The sequence below is a fragment of the Xiphophorus couchianus genome, chromosome 24, assembly GCF_001444195.1.
Source record: "Xiphophorus couchianus chromosome 24, X_couchianus-1.0, whole genome shotgun sequence".
NCBI classification, from domain to species: domain Eukaryota; kingdom Metazoa; phylum Chordata; class Actinopteri; order Cyprinodontiformes; family Poeciliidae; genus Xiphophorus; species Xiphophorus couchianus.
The window spans coordinates 5,485,337-5,503,740 of record NC_040251.1 but is presented as its reverse complement, the minus strand read 5'-3'; the positions used below and the strand labels follow the sequence as shown (position 1 = coordinate 5,503,740).

At 49.9% G+C, this 18,404-nt stretch overlaps 1 protein-coding gene and 1 long non-coding RNA gene across 7 annotated transcripts; both read right to left on the bottom strand.

Annotated features, from left to right (window-relative positions):
• Positions 1 to 313: 313 nt before the first annotated feature.
• gripap1 (GRIP1 associated protein 1) lies at positions 314 to 18,157 on the bottom strand. Of its 4 annotated transcripts, none has more exons than XM_028010997.1 (29): positions 17,961 to 18,157; positions 14,358 to 14,424; positions 14,204 to 14,265; positions 14,063 to 14,089; positions 13,882 to 13,989; positions 13,659 to 13,815; positions 13,377 to 13,543; positions 13,256 to 13,295; positions 11,104 to 11,180; positions 10,660 to 10,707; positions 10,554 to 10,585; positions 10,086 to 10,133; positions 9,684 to 9,783; positions 8,834 to 8,911; positions 8,512 to 8,604; positions 8,251 to 8,385; positions 8,073 to 8,168; positions 7,878 to 7,988; positions 7,684 to 7,785; positions 7,501 to 7,614; positions 7,340 to 7,417; positions 5,150 to 5,245; positions 4,314 to 4,370; positions 4,146 to 4,245; positions 3,899 to 4,029; positions 3,199 to 3,315; positions 3,008 to 3,101; positions 2,724 to 2,896; positions 314 to 1,903 (listed from the first exon to the last, which is right to left on the bottom strand). In XM_028010997.1, exons 1-29 carry the CDS (start codon positions 18,006 to 18,008, stop codon positions 1,820 to 1,822), a joined length of 2,640 nt encoding a protein of 879 aa, XP_027866798.1. In that variant the 5' UTR covers positions 18,009 to 18,157; the 3' UTR covers positions 314 to 1,819. The 4 variants fall into 4 exon arrangements, with proteins under 4 accessions (XP_027866798.1, XP_027866799.1, XP_027866800.1 ...); XM_028010998.1 differs by having other exon boundaries at positions 13,386 to 13,543; XM_028010999.1 differs by lacking the exon at positions 17,961 to 18,157 and adding an exon at positions 17,513 to 17,878.
• On the bottom strand, positions 5,252 to 7,333 carry LOC114140791 (uncharacterized). 3 transcript variants are annotated; one of them, XR_003594683.1, is made up of 3 exons: positions 6,661 to 7,333; positions 5,743 to 6,470; positions 5,252 to 5,597 (listed from the first exon to the last, which is right to left on the bottom strand). It is a non-coding gene; the product is annotated as an uncharacterized LOC114140791 (long non-coding RNA). The 3 variants fall into 3 exon arrangements; XR_003594685.1 differs by having other exon boundaries at positions 5,753 to 6,470; XR_003594684.1 differs by lacking the exon at positions 5,252 to 5,597 and having other exon boundaries at positions 5,606 to 5,846; positions 6,190 to 6,470.
• Positions 18,158 to 18,404: the final 247 nt, after the last annotated feature.

Below are 18,404 nucleotides of genomic sequence, written 5' to 3'. Positions count from 1 at the left end.
ATATAATTAATTTAATTTCACATAATTACCGCGGTAGAAGCCATTTGTTTGTTAAAATTTTATGAAATATATTTGATGTTTGTTGTGAATGACGTAAACTCACAAACTAACGAGGTAATTAGTCCAACGTTTAGAAACTACAGCGGCTGTAATGAGCCACAGCAAAGGGAAACAAAGGTAAAATAACCTGAACAGGTGATCAACTTTCCCGTCGTTTAAAAAAAACAAAACAGAACAGAAAAAAGAAACGGTCAAAAATGGAATATATTTCATTAAGGCGACATCTGGTCAAGAAATGACTCCTGAAAGCGGCGCTGGTCCAGACAGGACTTTATTTCTCTTCATGGATACAGTAATTAGCGTCATGATGATCAGACATAAATAGTTTATTCTTTAAATCACAGCGATTATTTACAGAACCACACGGTACAAACATGGTTCTGATCCAAACAGCACACAAAACCTGTTCAGATTAGATGTTTCAGATGATAAAACTCAAACTTCCTGAAGCTGCACAGAAAACGGAGCCGGTTCCACCCAAAACGGGCCGAGACGTCAGCATGTAGTCAGAGCCCAGTGGTCAGTAAGTCATAAGTTCAAACTCGTAATGGAAACGTGAATTCTGCAGGAAATAGACTGATCTGGACCCCGCATGTAGAATAGCAGAGAAAATGTTTCTAGGTAATCCAGGAAGTAGACACAGCCCAGAAGAGAGCCAAAACCAGAACCGGCTGCAGAACTTTGGTTCTGTCCTGGAGGGAATCCAGGAAGTAGTCTAACCCTTGGAGTGTTAGTCATTAATTGCCTGCGGGTCCGGTTCTGCATCAGAGGCGCTACAGAACTTAGCAGACAGCAGAACCCCAACCTGCTGGTCCGTTCTACTCTGGGCCAGAACATCAGCTGGTTCTGTGTGAAAGTCAACAGAACCTTTTGTTTTCCACCAACAGGCTCATCAGGCCGGTTCTGAAGGTATAACATAGGAATCGATCTATTCAGGACAGAACCGGTTCCGGTTTAACAGAACCCAAAACATGCCTGGACCAGAATAGGTTCACAGTCAACTGGTTTGGGTCAGAACCAGTTGGATGTTTCTGTTTTCCTTCTGCAGAATCTGGTCTCATTCTGGAACACGTCCAGAACCGGCCTTAACTCAAATACTTTGTGACCCGGTCAGGAACATCTGGACTGTATGGTTCTGTTTATTGTAGCAGACAAGCCTTTCAGAACCAGACCCAGTCGGACCTCCTGCTATGGGTCAACGCGAGCTGCTGCCTGAAGGTTCTGGTGCCACCTGGTGGCAGAAAGCGGTCCAGTTCGTCTGTAGTGACGGGCGGATCCGATAGAATCTTTGGTTCCGTCTTCAGAACATTTTGTAGTAAAGTTCAGTGTCGTGTTTCCAGGTGAGCGAAACCAAAACGGTAACCATAGCAACCGGAAAGCGAGCTCACTGATTGGCTGTCAGTCTGTGCTCAGTTGTCATGGTGACTGTTTCAGACAGAGTCCAGGTCTTAGTCAGGTCCCAGACAAGAACTGATGAGGTCAGGGGTCAGCATGCTGTAAGATAAACACAGAGTTCTCCAGGTCATAGCCAGGGCCCAGAGAGGTGAGCGGTGCAGTCTAATTACAGTACATTCAACAAATGAAATGAGACCAAGTGTTTCAGAGCTCCTCGTCCTCCGTCCCCGAGACCTTCTGGTCCAGATGGACACGAACCAGACCAGAGCCCACACCGGCTCCAGAAAGTAGACAGACCCCAGCAGGTTGTGAATGCAGCGAGTGAGGAGGAAGGAAGCAAGCAGGATGGATCCACATTATAGTCTCATCCAGAACCGGCGGTGCCGCTAACACCCGGACCGCCCTCTTTACTGAGCCGGACTAATTCCTGGGACAGTAGTTCCAGGTCCTGCAGGGAGACACGGAGGTTTGGGTCAGAACCTTCAGGTCACTCCACTCCACAACACTTTCTGCAGATTTGCATCTGATGCAAATAAACAAATAAACCAATTTTTAAAAATCAGAAAAACTATATTTTAAAGAAGCGGTATCGACTTTTTGATGTTTTTCGCTCAGAAACAACCTGGAGTGTTGCTTAGATTTTTTTCATGCATGTTTGAACAGCGATACGCACACGATGCTAACATATGCTAAAACGCCTGGGTGGACCTAGCCCCGCTTTAGAGGCGCAGCTCCTCCCCCACCCAGCTCCTTCAGACTAGCCAGTAGAAATTAGCAAACAGTTGAGGTCATTATAGGAGCTGCTGCTCATAGCAGCGCTGGTAAAAATGTTAAAAGTTTAATAGAGGAGCCATGTTGGAACAACTTCCTGGAGGCGGAGCTTCAGAGACCCAATTTCAGGAAGTCAAATAAATATTTGATATATATAAGATCTCATAGCAACAGATAACAGGTAACAGATGCTGATTATGACAACAAACGGAACTATGTAACTGGAAAACTCTATGTTGTGTTTAGCATGCATAGTGTGTTTAGCATGCTAAGCTTGTTTAGCGTGCATAGCGTGTTTAACATGCTTGGCGAGTTTAGCATGTTTATCATGCTAAGTTTGCTTAGCGTCCACAGGGGGTTTAACATGCTAAGCTTGTTTAGCATGCTTAGCGTGTTTAGCTTGATAAACTTGTTTAGCATTGTTAGCGTGCTAAGCTTGTTCAGCGTGCACAGCCGGTTTAGCATGCTCAGCTGTTTAGCATGCTTAGCGTAGCTACCTTCTGCAAGTGCATATTCTTGGTCAGCTGCTCCTCCAGCATGTTCTGCAGCTTCTTGTTCATCTCCCTCAGGTTCTCGTCTCCGGGTTTCACCAGATCTCTGAGCACCGAGCCCAAACCTCCTCTGTCTCCCTGGGAGCCTCCGTGAGCTGAAAATGTGCCGCCCGACACGTCTGAGGAGAGGTCAGAGGTCAGGATGAGACCGGAAGATTCTGGATAGTAACCGTGAAGGAGGCTGTAACTGGGAAGCAGACCCGGCCCGGTTCTGGTTCTGGCGTTCTCACCTCTGCGGCTGTCCATCACATAGGTCTCGATGATTGCGCTCTTCCTGCAGATGTCCTCGGCCATCGACGAGCAGCTCACCTCCAGGTGCTTCACCTGCACCAGGTAGAGCAGCGTCGGTACCGGGGAACATGATTATCATGGCAACGGCTCATTGGATCCGGTTACCACGGTAACCACGGCAACAGCTCACCTTCTCCTCCAGCATCCATTTCTCCTGTTGGACCTCGGCCAGCCGCTGGAACAGTTCCCCGACCTCGTCATCAGAAAGCTCGGCGGGTCGCTGTGACTGCGGGCTGCCGGCGCCGGACTGGAAGGAGACACGCTGGGGTCAGAGGTCACCTACACCTACCAACACTCACCTGCTCTACACCAACTCCTGATGGAGACACCTGATACATGGGAAACACCTGGAAAAGACCTGGAAGCTGGTGATGCGTTGACGTTTCTCTCCGGCCAACCGGTTTGCTTTATTATTATTTATTTGTATCAAGATGGCGCCCTGCTGGAGGGAGCAGCTAAAATCTTCTTTCCTCGTCTCTGGTCCTTTGGTCTTCTTCTTACCTGAGGACTGCCGTAATGAGGCATAACCATAGCAACCAGACCCGTCGTCTGGGGGTAGCTGTGACCCCGAATCCCAAGTGGTTAGCCAGGCCAGAGCTCGGGATGAACTTCCAGCAGACAGGGAGCCAATCACAGGAGCAGGCAGCATGCTACTCTGGACCTGCAGTCAGAGGCTTTCCGAGAGCCACTGTAGTTACTGACTGCTACAGGAACCCATCAGTTCGGACAAGACGTCTCTTAAGAAGCTCAGATGATACGAGTTTCAACATGGATTCTCTCTGCAGCTCAGAAAGTTTTGGTAAAAGAAGCCGCAGCTGAAGTTGACCCACCCTGTTCTGGTTGGCCGGCTGCGCCTCCTTCATCACGTCTCTGTAGGAGAACGAGGACACGGAGGACGAGTCTCCGGTCTGCTGAGTCCGGCTGGGACTGCTGATCTCAGACAGGACCAGCTCCTCCAGACCTGAAGGACAAACAGTTGGACAGAACCAACAGAGCTGGGCAGAACTGCACCAGGTTCTGGTTCTGAAGGCCGGTGAGCCCAGCAGGTGATGACATCACTGCCTTAGGTGCGTTTACCTGTCCTGGTCCTGCTGTTGGTCAGGATGTCCTGCAGCCGCTCCTGCAGTTTGTCGGCCCGCCTCCTCTCCAGCTGCAGCTGCCGCTTCAGGTCCTTCAGCTGCAGAGACGCCCAGCGTTAGTCTGCGCCGCACGACTCTCACCTGCTGCGGGCCGGCTGGTACTCACCGCAGAGCTGCCCTTCTTCTCCAGGATCCGCTGGCCGTCCACCGTGTCCTTCAGCTCCTGGAGCAGGACCAAGATTACCCACTGAATGGACCAGAACCCAGTCTGCACCAAACTTTTAAGACTGAAGGTAATTTGGAAGTTTCACCAAAGACCGGTTCTGTCCGGTTCTCCTCGACCAGAGCAGATCCGGCTCGGCCCAGCACCAAAACCATCTGATTGGCTGCTGACCGCATTGAGCGTTAAGTTTTCCTGCTATCAGAGCTGCTCAGCATGGAGGACTTTGATCTGTTCATCAGCAGAATGACGGCGAATTAGTCGCTAGCTGCTAGCCGCTAGCTGCTCTGAAATACAGATTAAAGAGAGAAACGCATCTTTCTCTCATCTTTTGACTGTATCGCCTAAATACAAAAGGTTGCAATTATATTTACATGCACAGTGAAATAATCAGCTGATATGAGTCTTCATCATTATGTTTGGGCCAGAAATGAATTTCTATAAGACTATTAAATATCTGGGCTTATTTGGGTCCATCGGAACCAGAACCTGGACGTTCTCCGATACAGAGTGTCGCGGCAGCAGAGAGTTGACCACAGCAGCCGCTACGTTCCTCCCAACAGCGAGGAACAGAGCACGTGGTGGAAAAGCTCACTACCCGGGCAGAACTGAACCGCACATTAACCGGTTGGTGGGCACTGGGAGTGGAAAAGCACCTCAACTGTGCCTCCTAGTGGAATAATGTGGAAATGCGTGTCAGCGACGGTGGTGGTGCGGCGCTGCTGGCAGCTTCGGCACCATGCTGAAGCTAGTGGCTGTCAGTGAGAACCTGATGATCTCACCTGTCTGAGCTTCCTGATCGTCTCTCTGTCTTCATCTCTCTCTTTCTCCACCTCCACCAGCCGCTGCTTCCATCCCTCCATCTCAGCTCGTTTCTCCTGCAGGAAACAAACACCTGGCATAAATAAACCGCCAGGATTTCATTCCCTCTAATTAAATCGATTAAAGAAAAACCGCAGAACAGAGAGGATCGAACAGAACCATCCAGAACCATTAAGAAAAATTCAGAATCATCCAAAACCTGCCGAGAACCATCCAGAACCCACCCAAAACCAGCCAGAACCCATTGAGAACCATCCAGAACCCACCCAGAACCATCCAGAAACCACACAGAACTATTCAGAACCCATCCAGAACCACCCAACACCATTCAAAACCACCCAGAACCCATCCAAAACCATCCAGAACCCACCCAGAACTATCCAGAATCCATCCAAAACCACCCAGAACCTACCCAGAACCTTCCAGCACCACCCAGAACGACCCAGAATACATCGAGAACATCCAAAACCCACCCAGAACCACAAAGAACCCATCCAAAACCATCCTGAACCCATAGAGAACTATCCAGAACCCACCCAGAACCATTTAAAACCACCCAGAACCATCCAGAACCTATGCAGAATCATCCGAAACAACCCATAACCATAAAGAACCCATCCAGAAGCTACCCAGAACCCATCCAAAACCACCCAGAACCTTCCAGAACCCACCCTGAACCATCCAGAGCCTGCAGAGAACCATCCAGAACCCATCCAAAACCACCCAGAGCCCACCCAGAAGCACACCCAAAACCAGCCAGAACCCGCCCAGAACCATCCAGAACCCATAGAGAACATCCAGAAAAATCCAGAATCATCCAAAACCACCCTGAACCATCCAGAACCCACCCAAAACCATCCAGAACCCATCCAAAACCAACCGGAACCCACCCAGAACCCATCGAGAACCATCCAGAACCATTCAAAACCACCCAGAACCCATTGAGAACCATCCAGTACCCATCCAGAACCATCCGAAACCACCCAGAAAAATCCAGAACCCACCCAGAACCATCCAGTACCCATCCAAAACCATCCAGAACCCATTGAGAACCATCCAGAAAAGTCCAGAATTATCCAAAACCACCCAGAACTATTAAGGAACCCACCCAGTACCATCCAGAACCTTTCCAAAACCATCCAGAACCCACCCAGAAATATTCAGAACCCATCCAAAACCACCCAGAACCTACCCACAACCATCCAGAACCCCCCCAAAACCCACCGAGAACCATCCAGAAAAATCCAGAATCATCCAAAACCACCCAGAACCCACCCAGAACTATTCAGAACCCATCCAAAACCACCCAGAACCATCCAGAACCCATTAAAACCACCCATAACCATCCAGAACCCACCCAAAACCACCCAAAAACCCATCCAAAACCCACCCAGAACCCATCGGGAACCCACCCAAAACCATCCAGAACCCACCCATATCCACCCAGATCCATCCAGAACCTACCCAGAACCCATCCAGGACCACCCAGAACTCACCCAGAACTATTCAGAACCCATCCAAAACCATCCAGAACTCACCCAGAACCCACAGAGAATCCATCCAGAACCACCATCTATGTCCAGGTGTGAAAATAAGACATCCAGCTGAACTCAGTCCATGTACTGTTAGACCGGGTCATCCAGAACTTCTATGATGGTTCTGGGAGCGACACGGACCTGCTAACACCGTCCTCCCCGTGGCCCGGTCAGACTCATCAGGTGTCAGGAAGTGTCTCTCTGTGTCCCAGCTGGTTTCCCGCCAGCATCGCCCCCTGCTGGCCGCCACAGCAGCAGGATCTGACAGATTTAGGGAAGCTCCTGCTCTGATTGGCTGTTGGAACGGTGTTACCTCTCTGTTGCCATGGAGACAGCAACTCTAACTAGAAGCGTGTCCAATCAGCACACCTACGAAGAGTTATTCATGTTCCGCTGATCTGGGATCGGCTCAAAAAGGGTCTAGTCAAGGACCACCATCAGGGTGGGAGCTTTGATGCGCCCCCCGCTGGTCGATGACAGCGCTCTGATTTATTCAAATAAGATCAGTCACCGACCTCTGACCTTCTGCTGTTAGTTACTGTTGACCCCTGACCTTTCCTCCACCAGTGATGCTCCCTGTTATCCCAGACAGAACCGACCCCTGACCCCGGCTACCTGCAGCTGCTGGCCGTGTTCCTCCTGCAGCGTCTGGACTTCCTGCCGGTGCCGCTCGCCATTCGTCTCCAGGTTCTCCTGCTCACACAGAGATAGCAATCAGGCCGCGGTTCTGCTAGCCGAGCCCACCGGTACCGGTTCAGGGCTGGCGCCGGACCCACCTCGGCCTCCTTCAGCCGCCTCTCGAACCAGCCCCTGGTTCCCTCCATGGCCTGGAGCTGCTGCTGCAGGTCCTCCAGCTGCTGCTGCAGGCCCTGCAGCTCTCTGGTCCGGCCCTGAAACACAAACCGGACGTCAGACTTCCGGCCCGGACGGGTCCGCTGCTCCAGAACCAGAACCAGAACCTTCTCCTCCTTGAGCTGTTGCCGGATCTCCTCCTCGGAGCGGTTCTTCTCCTCGTGGAGAACCCGCAGTTCCTTCTCATAGCGAGCTCTCACGCCGAGGACCTGAGGGGCGAGACGCATCAATCAGCTTCAGGCGGCCCAGTCAAAGTAATGTTTGGACCTTAGAGGCCAGAAACCTGCAGCTCTGCTCTCACCTCCTTCTCATGCAGCAGCCTGAGGTCAGACAGCGCCTCCTTATGGTCAGACTTCACCTGGTTCAGCTGAGACGCCATATCGTCCAACATGGCCTTCCGCTTCTCCGCCGTCTGGGAGGGAGTGGGGGAAAGTGTGTGTTGCGGACAGTCTGTGAGGTGTGTGTATAGTGTGTGTGAGGTGTGTGTCTTTCCTACCTTCCTGGCCTCCTCCAGCTCCGCCAGCAGCTGCTCCTTCTCCTGCGTCTCCTCCGTCAGCTGCTCCAGCAGCTTCCTGTTGGCGAAGCTGGACTCCTGCGGGGGAACAGAGGCGGGTCGGGTCAGCCACGAGGAGCCGGTTAGCGGCGCCGGCGGGTCAGAACCTGCCTGGCGCTACCTGCAGCTGGGAGCTGAGGTCGTCCCTCTGCGCCAGCAGGCCCTCCTGCTCCGCCCTCCTCTGCTGCAGCTCCACCGCCAGCGCCTCCTGCTGCTCCCTCAGCAGGTTCAGCTCCTGCGTCTTGGAAGTCTGGATCTGGACACAGGTTAGCAGCGGTCAGTACCCTGAAGGTTCTGCAGGGACCGGGCCGCTGAATGGAGGACAGAGGGTTCTGGGCGTTCTGCAGTGACGGCAGCTTTCCTGCGGGTGGCGCTCTGTTACCTGTTCCAGAGCGGCCAGGTTCGTCCTCAGAGCTTCGTTCTCCTGCAAGACGCCGTCCACCTGCTCCTGACTGAGCGCGCTCTGATTGGCCGCCTGCAGGACCGCAGGAAGGGGGCGGCAGAGAGAGGGAAGCCAAGGAAAGGAGAAGAAGAGTGAATGCAGAGAGGAAGCATGCCAGAACAAGGAGCAGAGCAAGTCAGAAAGCAGAACCAGAACCTGGTTCAGTTCCTCCTCAAAAGTGGAGAGATATTATTCACTAGAGGCAAAAAGCAGAAAGGCCGACAGCGAGGCAGTTCCCTGGACTCTGGGGGACAGTAGTTACCTGGTCCTTCAGGGCCTGCAGAGCCGCCTGGTGCTGCGTCTCTTTGCTCTCCAGCTGCTCCTTCAGCTCCACTGCCACCTGAACAAAGATGGAGGCTGTTTGTTGCTAACCGCCTGCTGCTAAGCGCCTGTTGCTAACCGTTTGTTGCTAACCGCCTGCTGCTAACCGTTTGTTGCTAACCGCCTGTTGCTAACCGCCTGCTGCTAACCTCCTGCTGCTAACTGCCTGTTGCTAACCGCCTGCTGCGAACCGCTTGCTGCTAACCACTTGCTGCTAACCGCCTGTTGCTAACCGTTTGTTGCTAACCGCCTGTTGCTAACCTCCTGCTGCTAACCGCCTGTTGCTAACCGTTTGTTGCTAACCGCCTGTTGCTAACCTCCTGCTGCTAACCGCCTGTTGCTAACCGCTTGCTGCTAACCGCTTGCTGCTAACCGCCTGTTGCTAACCTCCTGCTGCTAACCTCCTGCTGCTAACCTCCTGTTGCTAACCTCCTGTTGCTAACTGTTTGTTGCTAACCGCCTGCTGCGAACCGCCTGTTGCTAACCTCCTGCTGCTAACCTCCTGTTGCGAACCGCCTGTTGCGAACCGCCTGTTGCTAACCGCTTGTTGCTAACCGCTTGTTGCTAACCACTTGCTGCTAACAGCCTGTTGCGAACCACCTGTTGCTAACCGCCTGTTGCTAACCGCTTGTTGCTAACCGCTTGTTGCTAACCGCTTGTTGCTAACCACTTGCTGCTAACAGCCTGTTGCGAACCACCTGTTGCTAACCGCCTGTTGCTAACCGCTTGTTGCTAACCGCTTGTTGCTAACGGATGGGTTGATAAAGTCGCTGATGAGTCTGAGCTCCCACCTGATTGGCTGCTGTCAGGTCTGACTGCAGCTTCTGCAGCCGCAGGTTGGCCGCCTTCACTTCTTCTTCTCTCCTCTGGTTGATCTCGTCGATCTTCGTCCTGAACACAGACACAGAGGGTCAGACCGGTTCTGTTTATTCTGTTTATCCGGGTAGGACTGGTCCCGGTTCTGTAACCCGTTTTCAGAGAATACTGTGTTCTGATTGGACGCTTCCTTCTAAAGCAGAGAATATAAAAACAATAAATGCTCATTAATATTAAATATATGATCAAATTAATTAATATGCAGATCTAACTCTCAGCTTTCACAATAATTGATGATATCATCAGAGAAAGTAAACAGGAAGTGATGTCACTGATCCAGAGATTATTCTCCCATCAGGCACCGCTCCGGTTCTGACCTGCTGTCGTTGTACAGACCCTCCTTCTCCGTCTGCAGGCGCTGGAAGCTGCAAGGCAACGCAACAGTTACAGCAACTTCAGCAATCACAGAGCAACTTCAGGAAGAGAAGCTCAGTTGAGTTTATTTCTGGGCTTCTGGAGCTTGGCTGCCCCCTGCTGGAGAAAAAAAGCCTTGAAGCATTTCTGCTCTGACACACGGTGGTGTTGATGACGCTCTCCTCAGACTCTCCATCGTCATGACCTCTGACCCTGATGGACTAGAAGCTTTAGTGTTTCTGAACTGGAGCTGATCTATTTTGACTTTCTGAAGATTAAAACGTTTCAATGTTTCTAATAAACTGAACAGCAGATCAGCTGGAGTAATTATTGATTATAACTGGATGCTAAAGGTGATCAACAGATTTGTTCCCACAATGTGAAGCTAACCTGGGCCCCTCATCGCCCTCTTTGGCCCCCTGGCTCCTCACCTCTCCTGCTTCTTCTTGATCTTGTCCGTCAACTGAAACAGAAACAGCAGCCATTACTTATCGTGACCTCCTGACCTCCAGGTGACTCGCTGCAGCCAGGACTCACCTTGATGATGTCATCCTGCAGCCTGGAGACGTCGGCCAACCGGGACGCCTTGGGGGGAGGCAGAAGGAAGGACGGGGGGGTTACCCTGCTGCAGCTCTCAGTGTGTGTGTCTCTCAGTGTGTGTCTCTCTCAGTGTGTGTGTCTCAGTGTGTCTCTCTCAGTGTGTCTCAGTGTGTGTGTCTCAGTGTGTGTGTCTCCGTGTGTGTGTCTCCGTGTGTGTCTCTCAGTGTGTGTCTCAGTGTGTGTGTCTCCGTGTGTGTCTCTCAGTGTGTGTCTCAGTGTGTCTCAGTGTGTGTGTCTCCGTGTGTGTGTCTCCGTGTGTGTGTCTCAGTGTGTGTGTCTCCGTGTGTGTCTCTCAGTGTGTGTCTCAGTGTGTGTGTCTCCGTGTGTGTCTCTCAGTGTGTGTCTCAGTGTGTCTCAGTGTGTCTCTCTCAGTGTGTGTACCTCCAGGGCCAGCAGCTGCTCCCTCAGCAGCCTCTTCTCCTCTGTCTGTGTGTTCAGCTCCATCTCCATCTGCAGCTCTGGAACAAACAGAGAGTTAGAACCGACCAGGAGAGGTCGCCGTTGTATTATAAGCCTGGCGGTCCACCAGGCTTTACTAGCCCCCCGCCAGGCCAAGCGCTGCTAGTTTTTTAAATTAATTAAATAATAATAATTTTAAAAAATCACTTTTTTTGTTTTTTGTTAAAATCCGGATTGCAAGCGTTGCTCTGAGCGTTTCCCTGGCTGGGCAGATTTATTCCTAAAAGATAAGTTTATAGTTGATGAATTCAAAGCAGGGAGAGCAGCCCAATCACTCAACTGGCACCTCAGCGCGCGGCCACTGCTTGATCTCTTAAGTTACCTCAGCGCAGATCACCTACGCCTTCTTTCTCTCAAACTGGACGCAGGCTGACCTGTATGGATATTTACATCAACTTCCTGTGAGGAATCATGTTTCTTTGGAGAACTTTACATCAAGGTAGGAGTTTAAACACACCGTGTTAGCTCTGGTTGCACAGCTCTATGTGAACGTAGGAATAACTTGTAGTCGTTGTCAGAGGTGCGTTTAGGAGCAGTGAGAATGATTTATCTTTGTGTACGACCTTCACATCTCAACGTGCTGCCCAGCGTGTGGCGCTGTCTTCCCAGTAAAGTTCACGTCTGTGTTCCGGTTGGTCGGAGCGTTAGCGGTTAACGAACCAGCGCTAACCTCATCGTGCAGGTTCAGTCGGTGAGGAGCTTTCACGCTCGCCTCGTAGTCACGCTTCATGCTGGTTTTATATTATTTTTAGTTTTATTTTTCCAGGTACATAATGCAACAAACCATATCAAATGCTTTGTCCACTTAGTCAGAGTTAATGTGAGATCTGAAAATCTCATCCCTTAAAGTTGAGCAACCAAAACAGTTTCTGTGGCTCTTATTAAAACTCAACAGACAGAAATGTTAGAGCTGCTAAAGCCACATTAGCAGCATTGAATTAAATCTCCGTTTGTTGCTCATCTCTGCTCAGTGCAGCAGATTGAACTCATCCTGCAGGGCCGGTCCAAGGCTGCATGAGGCCTGGGGCAGAATCTGACCTAGGGGCCCCTCTTGCTGCTAAAACCATCAGCACCTCTAACAGCTTCTGGGTTTATTTAATCTGGGAGAGGGAGAGTAGATTAACTGGCCAACCTAAAAACAATCAGTTATAATTGCAGTTTATTAATTTGTATTTGTGAACAAACAGCTCAAAGTCACAGCATCAGATTGTTGCTACGGTAACAAAACAATCTATGAGTATTGTTCTTTGAACTTTTACAAAGTAAACTTGCTAGCTCCTTAAAATCCTAAATTTAAATGTTAAACAATTTAAATCTTTTAATTTATTTATGATGAAACCATTAAATCAAATTTAGCAGCATCGATCATCTCAATAAACAAATGTTACATTTATGCATCTGTGTTAAAATATGATCATTTATGGCCCCTGAAGCCCTGATGGAGCCGCTGACTTCATTTGGTTTAAACAGAAGTGAAAATAATTGATATTCATTTTAATCGTATTTTTTATTTGTTGTTTTTCAGCCTGATTGTGGGTTTAAATAGTTTCACTGGCCATGTTTTCCAGTAACATTTAATTACCCAGTAATATTTTGACATTTCCTGTCTAATTAACATCTTTCACCCAAAAACACTGAGCAGGTTTACTGGTGGAAACTCTGCCGACCCGACTCGCTGCTCAGACCGGACCTGGAGAGGTTCTGGAGTCCATTCATCAGTTCCTGACCGATGAATGGATCAGCTGGTTCTGTTTATTGAATCATCTGTTTCCATGGAAACATCTGGAGTCTCAGCATCATGAGCAGCGAGTTGGAACCAGAACCGCTCAGCGTGGTTCTGGGTCAGCCAGAACCAACCAACCAGAAGAGGGCTTTGTTCAGGACCAGAACTAAGCCCGGTTCTGGAAAAATAAATGAAAATATTTAAATTGAGACGGAGGAGTTTAACAACAAACCATACAGGAAATATTGATTATCAAATTACTATTAGATATGAATATTGATGAGATATTATTAAATATTGATATGAGCTGTCAATAAAAATTAACTCATGTAGCAATGCAGAGGGACTCACCGTGACGCTGCTGCTCTGACTGCTGCAGGCCGCTCTCAGTCTGAGTGACAGAACCGGGTCAGAACTGGGTCGGACTGAACAGAACTCTGTGGTCCAGCCCAGCTTTGCTGCAGGGACTCACCTGTTCCTCCCTCTGATTGGTTCCCTCTGGCCCCGCCCCCGCCCCGCCCCCTGCCACATGAGAGACTCTGTTGGTGCCAGCTGGCCCATCTGTCTCCGTGGCAACGCTCTGGTCACCGTGGGCAACAGGCGGCCTCTGCAGCTCCCCATCGAAACGCTCTTGGAGAGCTGCAGGAGAAGAGGAGCGACTGAAGCACATGTCAGAAACGGACCGGACCGAACCAAAAAGAACCCGCCTGGTCTGGACCGGACCGGACCTCCAGAACCTTCCCATCAGACTCACCCCTTAGCTTCTTGTGCAGCGCGGCGTTTTCGGCCTGCAGCCGCAGCAGCTCTCCGTCCGCGGGGCCGTGGGCGGAGTCAGCAGGGGGCCCAGAGGCTCCGCCCCCTTCCTGCAGGCGCCGGTTCTCCGTCTCCAGCTGCTCGATCTGCGTGCAGAGCTGAGGGACACGGGTCAGGCTGGGGTGACCTCAGGTCGCCCAGAGGTCGCCCAGAGGTCGCCCTACCTTGGACAGCTCGGCCATCAGCGTGCTGTTCTGCAGCCGGAAGTCGTCTTCCTGGCTGTGCAGCTTCCCCTGCAGCATCTCGTTCTCACTCAGCAGAGCCTCCACCTCCTGCAGTGACACACCCCTGGTCAGGACGGGGTCACGCCGCCTGGTAACCATAGCAACCAAGAGGGGAACTCACCTGAGCCTTTTTACTCTTGTTTAAAGCCTGAAGAAAAAAAGAGACAGAAATCAGTAGAGGCCGAAGGATACCAACCAGCTGGGAACCAACCAGAAACCACCAAGCAACCAGCCAGGAACCAACCAGTAACCAGCCAATCACCTTCTGAGCTTTGACTAGGTCTCTCTCCAGAACGCTGAGCTTCAGGCGGACAGCGTTCAGCTCTGAAACAGAAGCAGAAGTTAATTTGTACCGGTACTGGCATGGTGGAGGAGGAGTGATCCTGTGGGCTGGAGCGGCAGCCTTGGTGTTTTACCTGCAGAGTTCTTCCTGAGGTCATCAGACAGCTGGTAGTTCTGAGTCCGCAGCTCCAGCAACTGAGCCTGAAAAACACACACACACAGAGAGAGGTTAGCTAACGGGAACCAGCTCCCCCTGCTGGTCAGTCTGAAGCTCTGGAATAACTGGAGTCTTTAACATGATGCAGTGAAACATGGCGGCCCGCAGCATCACTGTTCACCAGTCGATATCAGGTTCATCCGACCCTGAGTTAGTTAACCTGGCAACACACTGACACATCATCAATAGAGGAGTCTGTTACCATGGTGATAAACTCTGACTCTGCTCTTCTTGGAACCAAAGATGAAATCAGTCTATATATACTGTATATAGATATATACATATGTATATATATGGTTCAAATTCTGTAGGCTATGACTGACAGCAACTCATTCATATACCGTATTTTCCACACTATAAGTTGCACCTAAAAACCTTCAATAAGCCGACAGTGCGCCTTATAACCAACTGCGCCTTATAACCAACTGCGCCTTATAACCAACTGCGCCTTATAACCAACTGCGCCTTATAACCAACTGCGCCTTATAACCAACTGCGCCTTATATATGGACCAATATTGAGCCACAACTGGTCTCACAACTACGGTAAGCAGCCGCCGACTTCATTTTCCCCGTAGAAGAAGAAGCGCAGCCAGCGGTGCAGGCTGGGTTTTGTGTAAAGACCCCAAAATGGCTCCTATTAAGAGACGAGCTGACGACGCAGAGTTTAAGCTCCAGGCGATCAGTGACGCAGTAGAAACACGGGAACAGAGCAGCAGCCAGAGAATTTAACATGAACCAATCAATGGTTATAGTGGAAGTGGAGGAAGCAACAGCTGTTTATTCATTTTGGGAATGAAGGGAGTTTTCAGGACGCTGGTTTGTAATCTATTAATAAAGTTTGACTGACCTATCAGACTGTTTTGTTGACATTCCCTTTAGCGCAGCTCCATCTAGTGGATGCATAACGTAACCGCAGCCTCTACTGTAGCGGCTATTCTATGCGCCTTATATATAAAAAAAGTTTTAAAATGGGCCATTCATTGAAGGTGAGCCTTATAGTGCGGAAAATACGGTAATTGGCAATTTTAGTGCTAAAGGAAATTTTCCATGACCGCCATCTTGAATTTTCTAAACAATTATGAGTAAATTTAACTTCTATGAGCCCAATAATGTATGATTTGACACAAAAAGTATTCATCTGTGACTAATATTGGCAAATTTAATGCAGAAATAAATTTTCCTTGAAAACTATAGCACAGTGGTCCTCAACCCCCGGTCCGTGGACCAATTGGTACCGGGCTGCGCCAGAAATAATTAAATATTTCCGTTTTATGTATTATCTGAGTCTGAAACATCTCTTATTTTGTAAATCCTTTAACCGGACTCTCTCGGTTCCGTCTTGCCGCCAACATGGAGCCACAAGCAGCAAAATGAGTCAGAAACGGATCAGATTGTTTGGAAAGTTTCTTTGTGAAGGGAAAAGGCCCAGAGAAGAGCCAGGAGGAGGGATTTATCCCAGCAGGTGATTCCCACAGTCCAAGCTCTGCATGATATGGTGACCGGATGTTAATGAGGCAATGAAGCTTCAAGCTGCTTCTCCACTAGAGACCAAGAACCCGGAGCATCAGCAACACTTCCGGTCTCATTGTCTCTCGTCTCTCCCAGATGGACCGTCTGGTTGCAGAGAAACAAGCTCAGGGCTCCATTAGTCGTTATCCTGAGTTAAAGTTTTCACCAAAGTAAAATGTTCGTTTTTGTGGCGCATCTGTATCTTATTTTGAAGGGATATGTAAATGTTACCATAGCGACCAGAGTCAGAGAGCGTTAGGGCAGTGGAGAGACGAGAGGAGAGGAGCTTGTGAGTTTTAGGTCTGGTTCACACCATTTAAGGATTGTGGGCCGATTTTCCAAACCTCTGTGACCACAGAGCCGATAAAAGTCCAACAGGTTCGGTCGGTCCGTGAGTCCAGCAGCAACACACCACAGAACCGATTCCAGAAGAAAATCCAGTAAAACCCCAACAGACCAAACATGAATGTAGAATAATCAAACTCGGATGAATGACGATGTAGAAACAGTGACAGAATAGCATGTACGATATTCTGATAGCCAGAACACCGGACTCTGAGTTGCCATGTCAACGGTCTGGGATCCCCTCCGTTCTTACGTCACCGCGCTTTCTGATTGGCTACCTGTCACATTCAACAGGCTGCGTTTCGCTCCCAGTCAGTAAAAACCCCACAGGCTGCGATAATTGGGCCGAGACAATGATGATTATGCCCAATTTTAGATCGGAGCCGTCCCGACGTTCTACCAACTGGACCAGGTGACACACCTCACAGTACAGGAGGATCGGTTACAATTATCGCAAGTAACAATCTGCGACAATCAGACGGGGAGGGGGTTGCAGTAAAATTGCCAAGGCTTTGGTAAAAAGGTTGTGGACCACTGCTACAGCAGACATCTTTAATCTTCCAGTGACTAAAGATTTGGGGGTTTTCTTAACACCAAGGCCCCAGGAACATCTGTGAAAAGTTAGATTCTTGTATTTGCATGTTGTAGATTTTAATGAAATGTTAAATAATGTGCTGCACTAACATCTAAAGTCTTTGGATGTTAAAGACTTTAACTATCCCAGAGCTTCAGACCTGAAAACATTCTTCACCAGGACCTCTGGAGAGCTTCTGCAGCTCTTTCAAACTCTATTTATTTTCATCCAGAAACTAAAATGTTTGCTAAGAAACCTACAATCACCCATTTGAGCACATTAAATATCCATCTTCTTCTGCTCCATTCAGGGACCTCCATGTTGGATCACCTGTCTCCATTTCTCCCTACAATCCTCCTCCGTTTCTAGATCTGGCTTTCCTCAGGTCTCCAACCTGGAGTGACCCTCTGATTGCAGGTACTTGAACGAATCACCTTCAGCTCTTCTGTCTGTCTACCTTCCACTGACTTTTCTTTTCCTGAAACGTCCAACATGTGAGGGCTGATGGAGAAAGTGAACTTTGCTCCTAATTGCGTCTGAACCCGGATGTCCTGGTCGGGTCATCCACCATCACCTGACTGATGACTCACTTTTTTCTGGAACTAAATACTCTGATGACTGTTTGTCTTTAAACACCATCACCTCCTCGGTCCGGCTCATGCTGACATCAGCGGCTCTTGGCTCCACCTGTGGCCGAGGCAGCTGAACCTGAACGCGGCCAGCTGCGTCCCTCAGACCCGGTGACTGTCAGCTGACAGAGACCTAACGGTTAGTAGCACAGAGGCTAGCTAGCTGACAGCTAATAGAAAGTGTTCATCATTCTGAGAGGTGTCCCGGCTCAGTCTGAGACCTCTGGCCATTACAACCCCAGATAAACGCATTTAACCCTCCAACCCCGCATCCTCAGCCCCACAGACCCGACCAGCTAGCTCCGTTACCCGCTCCAGAGGGTTACAGGTTACAGGTTAGCACGGAGCGCTAACGTCCTCCGGCAGCGACGCCCCGCCTAGCCGTCGCTCCCTTCGGGTGTGCCTGCTACCTGACAGTCACCCTGCTGACCAACGAGGAGCCTCCAGCCGCTCCTTCTCACCTGCATCCGGTGGAACTCCTCCTCGGACAGAGCCTGCGACGCCGCCATGTTCCCGGAGAGCTGCTAGCTAGCAGGCTAGCAGCGGCGAAGATGGGCAGAGAGGACAGAGGTCTCACTCTGACACTGAGACGCAACTCAGAGCCCACTTTGTTTCTGAGCTCATTCCAACAGCCAGGCTCCCGTAGTCGGCTAAAACCGGATCGACTCGTCTCCTGAAGAGGTTTCTTTGGACTTTGGCCGCTTTTTGCATCCAGTCATCGATAGCTTGAATAAGAGCATCGTATCTATTTGTATAACTGTGCCAAACACCCAATCACGTGATTAAATATGTAATTATCAAGGTCAATTGTACTAATTATATCTTCAAATGATTTATGGTGAACATTTTCTGTTCACCATAAAACCTGTAAAAATCCTCTATCTGCCGACCAATCACCATTGAGC